General features: G+C 36.6%; 1 protein-coding gene across 4 annotated transcripts in view; it reads left to right on the top strand.

Annotated features, from left to right (window-relative positions):
• LOC111158566 (ALG5, dolichyl-phosphate beta-glucosyltransferase) overlaps positions 1-13293 on the top strand; it is a 43892-nt gene that overhangs the window by 20926 nt on the left and 9673 nt on the right. For all 4 annotated transcript variants that reach the window (XM_022520684.1, XM_022520683.1, XM_022520685.1 and 1 more), the window contains 2 exons: positions 4211-4270; positions 11035-11186. In XM_022520684.1, the coding sequence (XP_022376392.1) occupies positions 4211-4270; positions 11035-11186 (212 nt within the window). The remainder of the gene's footprint in view (positions 1-4210; positions 4271-11034; positions 11187-13293) is intronic.

The raw sequence follows: 13293 nt of genomic DNA, 5'->3' as shown, positions 1-13293 counted from the left end.
AGAAAGAAAGAAAGAAAGAAAGAAAGAAAGAAAGAAAGAAAGAAAGAAAGAAAGAAAGAAAAGCATTCCCTCCCTTCCTGGTAAAGTACCTCTGCCAGAAAAAGGGAAGAAAGTATTCCTACTACTAACTAGTAGGCAAAGTATGTAACCGTAATTTCCAAAAGAAAATATAATAGCCACTAAAATTTCACCCAAGTTTACCTTTTTATTATAAAGAAAAGAAAATTAAATCACATGTGGTTTTATTTTCCCCTTATAGAATTAACAAATTTAAAATGAGAATAATTAGAACTGGCAAGGATTTGATGAAGTAGTCAATATCATACCCATTTAGTGGTAATATAAAGAGCCTTTCAAAGAATAATTGGGAACATAAACATTTAATGTTCAGTTTAGTATTCACACGTTCAGTTTAGTATTCTGCTTCTATGACTTTTTCCAAAGGAGGAGATCCAAAACATTCATTATTTATTTATTTATTTATTTATTTATTTATTTATTTATTTTTTAAACATTTTATTTCTTTATTTGAGAGAAGAGAGAGACAGTGAGAGAGAACATGAGCAAGGAGAAGGTCAGAGGGAGAAGCAGACTCCCCATGGAGCTGGGAGCCCGATGCGGGACTCGATCCCGGGACTCCAGGATCATGACCTGAGCCGAAGGCAGTCGCTTAACCAACTGAGCCACCCAGGCGCCCCAAAACATTCATTTTTTAAATGTTCATATGTTCCGTGTAGTATTCTGCTACTATGACTTTTTCCAAAGGAGATCCAAAATACAAATTGAGTTTTATATTCAAAGATGTTCTTTTGGTCACCTTTCTAAAAGCAAATTAGAAATAGTCAACACATAGGCAAACAGTGAAAATATGGTGAAATATAATATTGCCCTCACCATTGATACAAAAAAGAAAGACAGACATGTAATTCTGCTAAAGTTCTTGAAAAGTAAACCTGAATTTTATCAAGCTTCTAACAACCAGTTTACAGGAAATATAGGAGACAGAGGAACATGATAAATGTCAGCAATGTGAGTACAGTCCACAAAATCCAACATCTAGGAAATTCTACAAACTAATTGCATAGTGTCTTCAACAAATAGAGTATAAGAAGAAAATTAAACCAAAGTGGGGGGAACACACAGGCAAAAGAAACATCAACTAATTTGTATAAATTTTATTTGGCTCTGGATTCAAATAAACTGAAAACATTTATGAGATAAATGGACAAATCTAGAAACTGTACCTGGTGGTATTAAAGAATTATTGTTTTAGTTGTGATAGTGCTATTGTGTTTGAAATATATAGCAATTTATAATGGGATGCCTAGAATTTGTTGGATGGGATAGTGATGAGGAGCTTTAGAGGAAGCAATATTGGCCAGGTATTGGTATTTTTTTTTATTTTTTTTTTAATGTATCAATAATTGTTGAGCCAGATTATGGGCACATGGGGGCTTCATTTTCCTAGTCTTTCTGCTTTTGTGTATTGTTTGAAAATACTTATAATAAAAAATTGAAAAATAATGACTTGAATATAAGAAATTTTTAGGTTATTTTGAATGAAAAAACTGATATGTAGGTAAATTTCAGCTCTGGTTTTAAATGCAGAGGGGGAAAAACACTAGGAAATAAATAAAAGTACTATAAATGGCTGCTTTTAGGTAGTGAGATTATACATGACTTTTTCTCTTTATAATAAAGTTTTATTGTAGGTAAATTTATATGCTTGCCTTTTTTTTTCCTACAATATGCACTTTTAGTTTTGTTTATTTTGATGAATAGTTCAAAAGTCAAATGGCACAAGAAGATATACAGTGAAGGGAGGCCTGCCCTTCATTTCTCAGCCACTCAGTTACTCTCAGAAGTAACCAGTGTTAATTTCTTGTATATCCATCTGGAAGATGTATATATGTTTTCTTTATTTAAAAATGCGAACTGTTAGACTATTCAGTGTTCTCTTGTTCCACTTAACAATGTATCCTGGGGATTGAGCCATATTTATACAGCTAAGTCCTTCCTCATTCTTTCACAGTGTCATAACTAATGCCTTTGGATAGACACGCAAGTTTGCTGCTTCAAACAACACTGAAATGATTAACCCTACTTGAAAGTCCTTTCATACATATGAAGTTTATTTAAAGGAAAAATTCTTAGTTGTGAAATTGCTGGATCAGATTATATGTATATTTGTAGTCCTGATAATTTTCATATTCCTGTCTGTAGGGCGTGTAGGCACCATATTGTAAACACTGATAGGTTTTATTTGCATTGCTCTTGGGATACATGTGATTAAGGATGTTTTCAGTTGTTTAAGAGCTCTTTTCACTTCCTCTTTTATGAACACTGTATTCATAACCTTTGCCTCTTTTCCAGCTGAGTTCTTAGGCTACTTTTATAATAATTCATAGGGGCACTTTAGCATTTTGGAAATAATCCTTTTGTCTATAATATAAATTACCAATATTTACCCCCAATTTATGTATCTTTTAATTTTTTTAAAGATTTAATTTATTTGAGAGGGAGAGACAGAGAGAGAATGAGCAAGTGAGAGAGAGAGAGAGAGAGAAATAAAGCACCAGCTAGGGGAGGGGCAGAGAAGCAGACTTCCGGGTGAGCAGGGAACCCAACACAGGACTTGATCCTAGGACTCTGGGATCAACACCTGAGCCAAAGGCAGATGCTTAACTAACTGAGCCACCCAGGCACCCCTATGTGTCTTTTAATTTTGAATATGCTTGGATTTTTGTTTTGCTGTACAATTTTTTAAAAATTTATTGTCAAATTGTTTTTTCTTTTTTTTTTTTTTAAGATTTTTTTATTTATTTGTCAGAGAGAGAGAGTGCACACAGGCAGGCAGAGTGGCAGGCAGAGGCAGAGGGAGAAAGAGGCTCCCCGCCAAGCAAGGAGCCTGATGTGGGACTCAATGCCAGGACGCTGGGATCATGACCTGAGCCGAAGGCAGCCACTTAACCAACTGAGCCACCCAGGCGTTCCTCAAATAGATTTTTCTTCTAGATTTTGTGTACTTACGCTTTCCTTGAGATCATTTAAAAAATTATTCCTGATATTTTACACTTAAATCTTTCATGTATCTGAAATATATCCTACTATTTAGTATGAGGCTCAGGTTCAGCTTAATTTGGTTTCCAAGTAGCTACCTAGATGTCCCACAGCATTTATCAGTTCATCTTTTCCCTACTGATTGAAAATGTCATCTTTATCATATTCTAAGTATCCATATTGTATGTGTGTGTGTGTGTGTATGTATGTGTCTGGCCTTTCCATTCTGGTCCATGGATTTATCTGTTCACATTGTAATACCTTTGTTTTAAATACTATAGCTTTATAATATATATTAAATCCTCATTCTTAGAATTTTCCTGGCTCTTCTGGTTCTTTATTTTTCAATATTAACTATAAAAATTAGCTTATCAAGTTCAGTGAGAAATTATTTTTATATTTCTATTGGTATGACCTTAAATCTAAAGATTAATTTAAAAAATAAAGATTAATTTTAATTAAAATTAATTTTAATTAATTTTTGTATTCACATCTGCTCATCCATGATCATGGTATGCCTTTCCATGTGTTGGGTTCTTTTATTTCCTTGGTAGCTTGTATATGTGTTCTTTATTTAGGTATTGCCACATTTTTTATAAAGTTTATTTCCAGAGTTTGCTTTCTTATTGATGTTACAAATACCATCTTCCGTTCTATTTTCTGATTGTACATATGCAGACTAAAGTATTATATATATATCTTGATCTGTGCCCACTCATCTTCTTAAATTCCCTTAATATGTGTAGTAGTTTTTCAGTTGATAATCTTGGATTTCCCAGAATGTAAGGATTATGTATAATCATAGCATTTACAGATACCTTTTTTTCTAATACCACTATTTTTCTAACTATGTTAATACAGTATTTTTTAATTAGAAGAATCACTTAAAAATAAGAATTTTCAAGTCATAGATGCCCCTAATATCTACCCTGTTGTCCTCTTAGTAAGTATAACTAGGCTTATTGAAGCTGTATATATTCTGAACACCTAAGTAAACCTTTAAAGATATTTAATGTAAGAAAAAAAAAGATATTTAATGTTACTTTTAAAAAAAATCAGTATCTTAAAAATGAGATAATCTCATTGAAAATAAATATTTTTAGTAATGATATTTAATTACTGAAAAATCATTTTATTGCTTTTTCCTCAGGAACAAATGGCTATTGCATGTGGATCTCGAGCTCATTTGGAAAAAGAATCAATTGCTCAGGTGAGGCTTTCACTGACAGGCATGATCAGCAAGTTTTTTTCTCTTTTTTTCATATTCCTTAGCAAAAAAATAAGCTTTCATGTTTAATCTCATAAAAATGAGTTTGCTCTCAAAGGAAGAAAAATTTTTAATATTGGAAGGTTTGTGAAAGCACATTTAGGAATCGAGTTTTTGTGTTACTATTTTTTAATGAATGTACAAAAAGGATGTAGATGTCACTTTGACTTAGGATGCAAGCAGCTCTTTTTTATTTTTTTTTTAAGATACAAGAGTTCCCATTCAGTTCTAATATAAGGCAAACTTCTAAATGATGCATTTTTGAACCTTTCAACTTGCCTTTAGTTTTTCTCATATTGGCACACTTTAAGTACTGTATTTTGGGTTTCATTTAAAGTTTTTTGTTTTCTTTTTTTTAACTTTATTCCTCTTAGAAAATTACTGTATCTTAAAATTTAACAAGTTGTAACTGCCTTCAATTAAGACATTAAATTCTTCATTTTGTAATTTGTATATTAGGCTAGAAAAGCTGGAGTAACTTGGGAGGGGAAATATATTAAAGAATTATTCTGTGCAATTTTTTTTAAAGATTTTATTTATTTATTTGACAGAGATCACAAGTAGGCAGAGAGGCAGGCAGAGAGAGGAGGAAGCAGGCTCCCCGCTGAGCAGAGAGCCCGATGTGAGACTCCATCCCAGGACCCTGGGATCATGACCTGAGCCAAAGGCAGAGGCTTTAACCCACTAAGCCACCCAGGCGCCCTGTGCAATGTTTTTTATTTTATTTTTTCACTTAAAAATCTGGGTCCAGTGTGTCAAGCCCAGTAATTGTCTGTTATATTCTTTTTTTTTTTAAGATTTTATTTATTTATTCAACAGAGAGAAAGAGATCACAAGTAGGCAGAGAAAGAGGGGGAAGCAGGCTCCCTGCCGAGCAGAGAGGCCAATGCAGGGGCTCGATCCCAGGACCCCAAGACCATGACCCGAGCTGAAGGCAGAGGCTCAACCCATTGAGCCACCCAGGTGCCCCCGTCTGTTACAGTCTTAATGTTTCATCTACTAGAGTGCCCAAATAAATCAAGAATAAAGCAATATTTTTCAATGCAAGGTCAGAATTGCCTGGGAAGTTTTGTTTTGTTTTGTTTTGTTTTGTTTTGTTTTAAACATGCATATTTCTGGGCCAATCCCAGACACACTGAATCAGACTAGAGGGATAGACCAGGAATCTGCATTTTTTAACATTTTCCCAGGTCAACTTAATGCATACCAGAGTTTGAGAACCAGTGGAATAAAAGGCTGAATCTTTCCCTCAACAATTCTGCAGTAAGATACAAAGAAATTAAAATTTTTTTTCAAGATAATACTGATGGCAGCGTCATAGAACCTCTTAAGGATTATGCTCAAGATTCTTCTTTCCTTAAGAAATAAATTAATAGGGACGCCTGGGTGGCTCAGTTGGTTAAGCGGCTGCCTTTGGCTCAGGTCATGATCCCGGCGTCCTGGGATCGAGTCCCACTTCGGGCTCCTTACTCGGCAGGGAGCCTGCTTCTCCCTCTGCCTCTGCCTGCCACTCTGCCAGCCTGTGCTCCCTCGCTCTCTCTCCCTCTCTCTCTCTCTGACAAATAAATAAATAAAATCTTAAAAAAGAAAAAGAAAAAAGAAAAAGAAATAAATTAATATCTTCAGCATCTGGTCCAATGTTCTGTGTCTGTATGGACTCTCTATAGTATTTGGAAAAGGTAATCTGTTAACCATAAAGAGTATCATACTACTAGAAGTTTAAATTGAAAGACTGATTAGTGGTTAGCTAGTCCAGCTTCATCACTTTACTGATACACAAGGGATAAGGAAAGGAAAAGTACATGTCCAAGATGTTTATATTATTTTATTATACAATAGAAACTATAAGATACTAAATCCCAACAATAGAAAATATTACAGATATTTCTCCTGGATGGAATATCATGCAGCAAATAAGACATGATAGTGGACACTATATAATAACGCAGGAAAATATCCAAAATACTAGATTGTATTTAAAAAAAAAAAAAAAAAAAAATAGAATTCCTCCAACCCCAAAAAAAAAAAAGAAAAAAAATCCTTTTCCTCCGCTTCTCCGAAAAAAAAAAAAAAAACAAATAAAAAAAAAGAATATAGTATTGTAAATACAGCATAATTACTTATGTAACAATATCTGTGCAAACAAAAGCACTTAAGACTATGCTACTATTAATGGTTTTAATGTATAATTTTTTTCCTTTTTAAAAAATATAGGAGAAAAGAAGGATAATCCCTTTGGTGAAGCTAAAAAAGATACGGCAAAATAGGAAGCAAGAGAGTAACATTAGGAAGCTAGTGAAATAATCTCTAGGCGAGAGATAGCTGGGGCCTGTATTTATTGTTCGTGGCAGGAGAAAAGAACCAAGTTTTTGGTTTTGTTTTTAATGGTGTAAATTCTTTTCATTTAGAACTTCCATTAGTTGAAAACTGAATTTTTCCTGGCAATAGTATTTAAATATAACTGTGCTATTGTCTAAATCTCCTTTGTATCTAGTACTGCTTTTAGTCAGACCTCAAGGGATCTATCCCAGGATCTATGTATTTATCATTTATTTTGTCATCCATTCATCTGTTCCTCCATCTCTAAAACCTAGTGGTTGATGTCGTGCCTTCGAAGCCCACAGAATCAGCTGCTATTCTGTAGAAAAGAAGGACAAAGTGATCCACTGGCGAGAAACCTGCAGTAGTCTACTGCAGACGTTATGCATCACTGCTGCTCAGTAGGCTTGTAGTTCAGGTCCTGTGTCTTGTCGTAGAACCCTACCTGCCTTACACAAGTTCATCTCCACCTGCCGCACATGCAAGAAAGTGCAGTATGGCCTTCCCTTCCTGAGCCACTCCAGTTTTCTCTAAAGATGCTATACACAGTCTGAACCCTTGCATATGGTGATCAGTCTGTAGACAGTGAGATTACAAAAGAATTAAGATAGTGAACAGGAACTTCAATAGCTTAATTGTATAGTTTTCAGATCTCTCTTTCCTGAATACTTTTAGACATATCCTCTGTTAATCCTACCATCTGTCTGCTGCTCTCTTGGAAGGCAAACATGACACGGCACCACTGGAGTCCTTACCATCTTCAGTGTATCCGCATGCCCATGTGTTCTGGATAATAGTTATAACAGGGATGTTTATATTGTCTTGGCATTCTTGGATTTATCATTTTTAAAGGATTCAAAGTAGACTCCGTTAGTGTTTATTTGATATCTTTAGATTTTCTTTGAAGAGTCTTGGCTTAAGTCTTGGGACTTCTTTGAATTTAAGATAATTGAAGTACCAGTCAGGTTTAAATTTCATCTGAATTCCTTATTTACATTTCATTAACATTAGAGAGATTATTGTTAATATTAAAGTAGTGAGTGTCTTTCTCTTCATATTTTTAAATGTCTACTTCAGAAGTTTTTATAATGTTACTCTATGACTGTTAGTTTCATTGAACTAACTCTGTTCCATAATATATTTTTAGAAGTCTTGTAAGATATTTTACAAGGTTATAAAAATTAAAGGGAGATGCTCTTGTTTGTAGTTTACCTTGTTATGCTTTAAATATGTTAGAAGTCAAATAAGGTCTTCATGTGAACCCCACGTGTTTCTGTTTTTGTTTTTTTTTTTTAAATAACCATTATCTTAAAGCAAACAAAAATCTATTAAGATCCAAGCAAAAGTAGTCATGGGATATTTGGTAACCAGTAAGCTCACCTAAATCACATTAAAAATCATTCAAGGAGAATAGTTTATAGGCATTATTTTTTCTACCTTTTAATTTTAATTTTTCTATCTTTCAATTTCTATTTGTTCCTTTCCTAAGCATAAGTGCTCTTTTGGAGGTTTAATCAGTCAACCAGTATTTATTGGAAATATTTTATATGGAAGGCACTGAGCAAGCTGTTGTGAGATTACCAAAGTATTTTAAGATGAGGTTTCTGCCCTATCTGCTTAGAGAGGTAAGACCTATTTACATCAGAACATAACTAATGATTCCAGGTAATAAATGGGAAGTGCTAGATCCTTTCACAAAGTTTATTTTACAGTTTACAAACATTTTGTCTAATTGCTCTTCCAAATTGGTAACCAATTTATATTCCCACTAGTGGAGCACTCCCTTTGCTCCATATCCTAACAAAAGATTTAATGCTTTGATTCTTTTTAGCGTTTGCCAGTTTGACTGGTGTAACATGGCATCATTCTGTAGTTAAAATTTGGTCTTATTGGTCACTAATGAGAATGACCATTGTTTTATATGTTTATAAGTCTCTTTTGTGTCCTTTTCTGTGAGCTGTTCTTAGACTGTGTCCAATTGCTTTATGACTGTACTTTTTATTTTTATTTTTATTTTTTTTTTTTTAGATTTTTTTTTTTTTATTTATTTATTTGTCAGAGAGAGAGAGGGAGAGAGAGCAAGCACAGGCAGACAGAATGGCAGGCAGAGGCAGAGGGAGAAGCAGGCTCCCTGATGAGCAAGGAGCCCGATGTGGGACTCGATCCCAGGACGCTGGGATCATGACCTGAGCCGAAGGCAGCTGCTTAACCAACTGAGCCACCCAGGCGTCCCTGTACTTTTTATTTTTTATTACTAAAGAGTTCTAAAATGTTATCTTTCTAATGTAGGAAGAATGGATACTAATCATTTTTAATTACATGTACTGCAGATATTTTGTTTCACTGTGTTTGATTTTTTCCTTTTTGACATGAAACAATAAAAACACATACAAGTATACATACACACACACACAGACACTTAAAAAGAAGTTTGTTTCACATACCTGCCCTATGTAATACACAAATGAAGTTGTAGTCAGGAGGTTAAAAGTGAGCTCTCGGGGCGCCTGGGTGGCTCAGTGGGTTAAGGCCTCTGCCTTCGGCTCGGGTCGTGATCTCAGGGTCCTGGGATCGAGTCCCGCGTCGGGCTCTCTGCTCGTGGGGAGCCTGCTTCCTCCTCTCTCTCTGCCTGCCTCTCTGCCTACTTGTGATCTCTGTCTGTCAAATGAATAAATAAAATTAAAAAAAAAAAAGTACTGCTTTCTCAAGCTTTCTTCATTTATTAAAAACATTTATTGAGTTCCTGTTACTGTCTGTTCCAAACGCTTGGCTAAAGACTATTATCTCACTTAATCTTTTTTTTTTTTTTTTAAGATTTTATTTATATTTTTTTTTGAGAGTGAGACAACGGCAAGAGAGGGAACACAAGCAGGGGGAGTGGGAGAGAGAGAATAGGCTTCCCACAGAGTGAGGAACCTGATGTGGGGCTCAGTCCCAGTACTCTGGGATCATGACCTGAGCCAAAGGCAGATGCTTAACAACCAAGCCACCCAGACGCCCCTATCTCATTTAATCTTTACAATTACTTTGTGAAGTGGGCATTTTCTTTCCCATTTGATAGATGAGGAAAGTGGGATGGAGAGAGTTGAAGTAACTTGCTCAAGGTCACCCTCCTAATTATTAATGCAGCCAGGGTTCAAATACAGATCTGCTCAGGTCAGTGGCTTTCTCTGCTTTGTCCTGGTATCACTTAGTCTTAGAAATGTTTGATGATGATAGAAAAAGCCAGTAAATGAAGAATGATACTAAAGATTACAGTTCTAAAAAGCAAAAACCAAAAGGAGGAAGAGAAATATTAAATAGTTTGAAATAGTAAATGTTCTACATAGACTCTCAGTAGGTTGCCAATGTGCATATATAGTGTATCATTCCATGGATTTATTATGCTGTAGAAAATTTTAAGAGATTCTTTATTTTAATCCTAAATATAAGAGTCTTGAATACAATGATAATTAATGATCTGTTATTTTTATGTTTTAAAGTTTGCAGTAGTTAATAAATAATGGAATATTATGTCACGTACTACTAATAAAATTAATTACTAATAATGTGAATACTCAGTATTAAAGACTACTTAAGTTGAATATCCAAAGTATTAAGAAACTTAATCATTTAAATCTATTTATCAGATATGTGTCATACCTAACTGGAGAGACTATTGTTTTAGATTCCTTCTTAGTCTGTGACTTTTGTGACACTCTGCTATACTTTTTTGATCAATTCTCATTAACTAGGCATAGAACTTTAGGTTTAAATCATAGTGTTTTATATCTCCAAGATATTCCAATAACTGTCACCTTTTTAAAAAATATTTTATTTATTTGAGAGAGCAAGTGAGTATGAGCCAGGGGGCGGGGTGCAGAGGGAGAGGGAGAAGCAGACTCCCCGCTGAGTAGGGATCCCAATCCCTGGCTCGACCCCAGGACCCAGAGATCATGACCTGAGTTGAAAGCAGCCGCTTAACTAATGGAGCCACCCAGGCACCCCATCTGTCACCTTTTTGAAACTGAAATATATCTGGGGCAAAGAGGCATAAAATGTATAGATGAATGAGATGCTCTCCTTGCTCATAGTAGCCCAAAACAGTTATAGTATGCTCCTGGTAGATTAAAGCCCTGACCTCACAAGTACTGTGATTCTTGTCTGATTCTTCTTGAACCTCTGAGAAAGGAGTAACCATTTCCCTGGTACCTCTGCCCTGCTCTAAGCAGTAGGCACCCTCAACGTTTCTGTAATACACTTCGCCAGTGAAGCTAATGAAAGTGGTGTTCTTAAGTAAGATCTACCCAGCCAATTAAATATTAAAATACAGTTGTCTACAGCCAGGTGTTTTCAATGGTCCTTTATAGATTAATGGAAAAGTCCTTTATATTTTCTCTTTGTTTCAGCGTTCTTACTTCCGTACTCTGCTCATGTATGGGTTCCACTTTCTGGTGTGGTTCCTATGTGTCAAAGGAATCAGAGACACACAGTGTGGATTCAAATTATTTACTCGAGAAGCAGCTTCGCGGACGTTTTCGTCTCTACACATTGAACGATGGTAAGTTCCTGACCAGATGTACAGGGCATGTCTCACACAGCAGCTCCTCCGCATCATGAGAAGCAACCCTGTATTCTGAGAATGAACACTGAGCTTTAAACAGAACTGACACTTGTATGTGTAAAATTAATCCATATCTTTATTCTGTTACTGAGTTGGATCTTATTTTCAAAATCTCAAACTACACATACGGCATAAAGTTAATTTATTCCCCTTAGTTGTGGACAGTACAAATCAAAAGTCCTGAAAACATCCTGTTTCTTTAGGCTTCCGTATTTTCCTTTGAAGAGAAAGAAAGCTCAGAAGTACCAGAATGGAAGAGAGCCCCTCCTTTTTCTTTTCCTTCTTTCCTTTTCAGTAATAAGTTCCCTCTCCTGCCTGTGACCAACCAGTCTTTCGACCTCTGCATCCCCTTCTACCTTCTTAAGAACTTCATCCTGTTCACTTATTTGTCTTGTCTTTTCCTGTCAACTGCATTTTTCCCATCAGTTTCTAAAACAAGTTTAAATTTCTCTTGCTATTAAAAAAAAAAAAACTCTCGGGGCACCTGGGTGGCTCAGTGGGTTAAGGCCTCTGCCTTCGGCTCAGGTCATGATCCCAGGGTCCTGGCTCTCTGCTCCAAAGGGATCCTGCTTCCTCGTCTCTCTCTCTGCCTGCCTCTCTGCCTGCTTATGATCTCTGTCTGTCAAATAGATAAATAAAATCTTTAAAAAAAACTCTCTCCATTGACACCACCCCCCAGCTCCAGCCCTCTTTCACAGTCAGCCTTTTCTTGAAAGAGTGCTCTGTGCCTTCTGTTTTCTCTCTTCCCACTAATGCCTCACCCCACCTCAGTATGGATTTTCCCCATCCCTCCATCTCAGCATCTAGGGACCTCCTGTTATGAAATCCAGTGGTCAAGTTTGATATGACCACTTAGTGTCTTAATTACCCCATCAGCAGTGTTCTGTACTTCTGAATGCTCTCTCTTGACATATCCTGGTTATCCAGCTTGTCATTATCCCAGACCTCGCCTCAGCTCTCTGCCTGCTTAGTGAATGACACGGATACACAGGAGCTTGAAACCTTGCAGTCTGCTCGGACATTCCCCACAGCCCCTCCATATATCCAGTCCATGGCCCCGGCCTGTTGATTTTAGCTTTTATGCCCCTTCGCTTCTCTTAATCTTCTCTACCACCATGCAGGACGCCATCATTGCCTTTGCTGTAGCCTGAGGAGTCTTTTCAAATTTAAAAGTGATCAGGTCCACCTCTTTTGCTTAAAATCCTCAGTGGCTTCTCAGTGCCTTCCTGTGGCCTTAAGAGGTACAGAATAATCTGTCTCCCCATGGGGACCCTTCCTTTCTCAACTTCTTCTTCAGTTCTTCCTTACGACAACCAACACTCACTCTCCAAACCAGATCATCAAGGTATAGTTATAAGGCTGAGCAGGCAGGTGCCTGGGTGGCTCAGTCGATTAAGTGTCTGCCTTCAGCTCAGGTCATGATCCTGGAGTCCTGAGATCCAGCCCCGCATGGGGCTCCCTGCTCAGTGGGGAGTGAGCTTCTCCCTCTATTCCCTTCCCACCACTTGTGCTCTCTCTCTCAAAAACAAATAAATAAAATCTTTAAAAGAAAAAAAAATAGACTGGGCAGGCATCTCTGATTCAAAATTAAAGACCTATGGGGCACCTTGGTGGCTCAGTCAGTTAAGCATCTGCCCTCTTCAGCTCAGGTCATGATCTCAGGGTCCTGGGACTGAGCCCCACGTCAGGCTCCCTGCTCAGTGGGGAGTCTGCTTGAGATTCTCTCTGCCTCTGCCTCTCCCCCTCACCAGGCATGCTCTCTCTCTCTCTCATAAATAAATAAAATCTTGGGGCACCTGGGTGGCTCAGTGGATTAAAGCCTCTGCCTTCGGCTCAGGTCATGATCTCAGGGTCCTGGGATCGAGCCCTGCATCGGGCTCTCTGCTCAGCAGGGAGCCTGCTTCTCCTCCTTCTCTCTCTACGTGCTTGTGATCTCTGTCTGTCAAATAAATAAATAAAAATCTTAAAAAAAAAAAAAAAGAAACTATATTTAAATAAATAAATAAATAAATAAAATCTTTTAATGGATAATAATAAAATGGAT

The sequence above is a fragment of the Enhydra lutris genome, unplaced genomic scaffold (assembly GCF_002288905.1).
Source record: "Enhydra lutris kenyoni isolate GAN:26980312 unplaced genomic scaffold, ASM228890v2 scaffoldscaffold60, whole genome shotgun sequence".
NCBI lineage: Eukaryota > Metazoa > Chordata > Mammalia > Carnivora > Mustelidae > Enhydra > Enhydra lutris.
The sequence above is the reverse complement of the archived record's forward strand: the minus strand, read 5'-3'. Positions and strand labels throughout refer to the sequence as shown.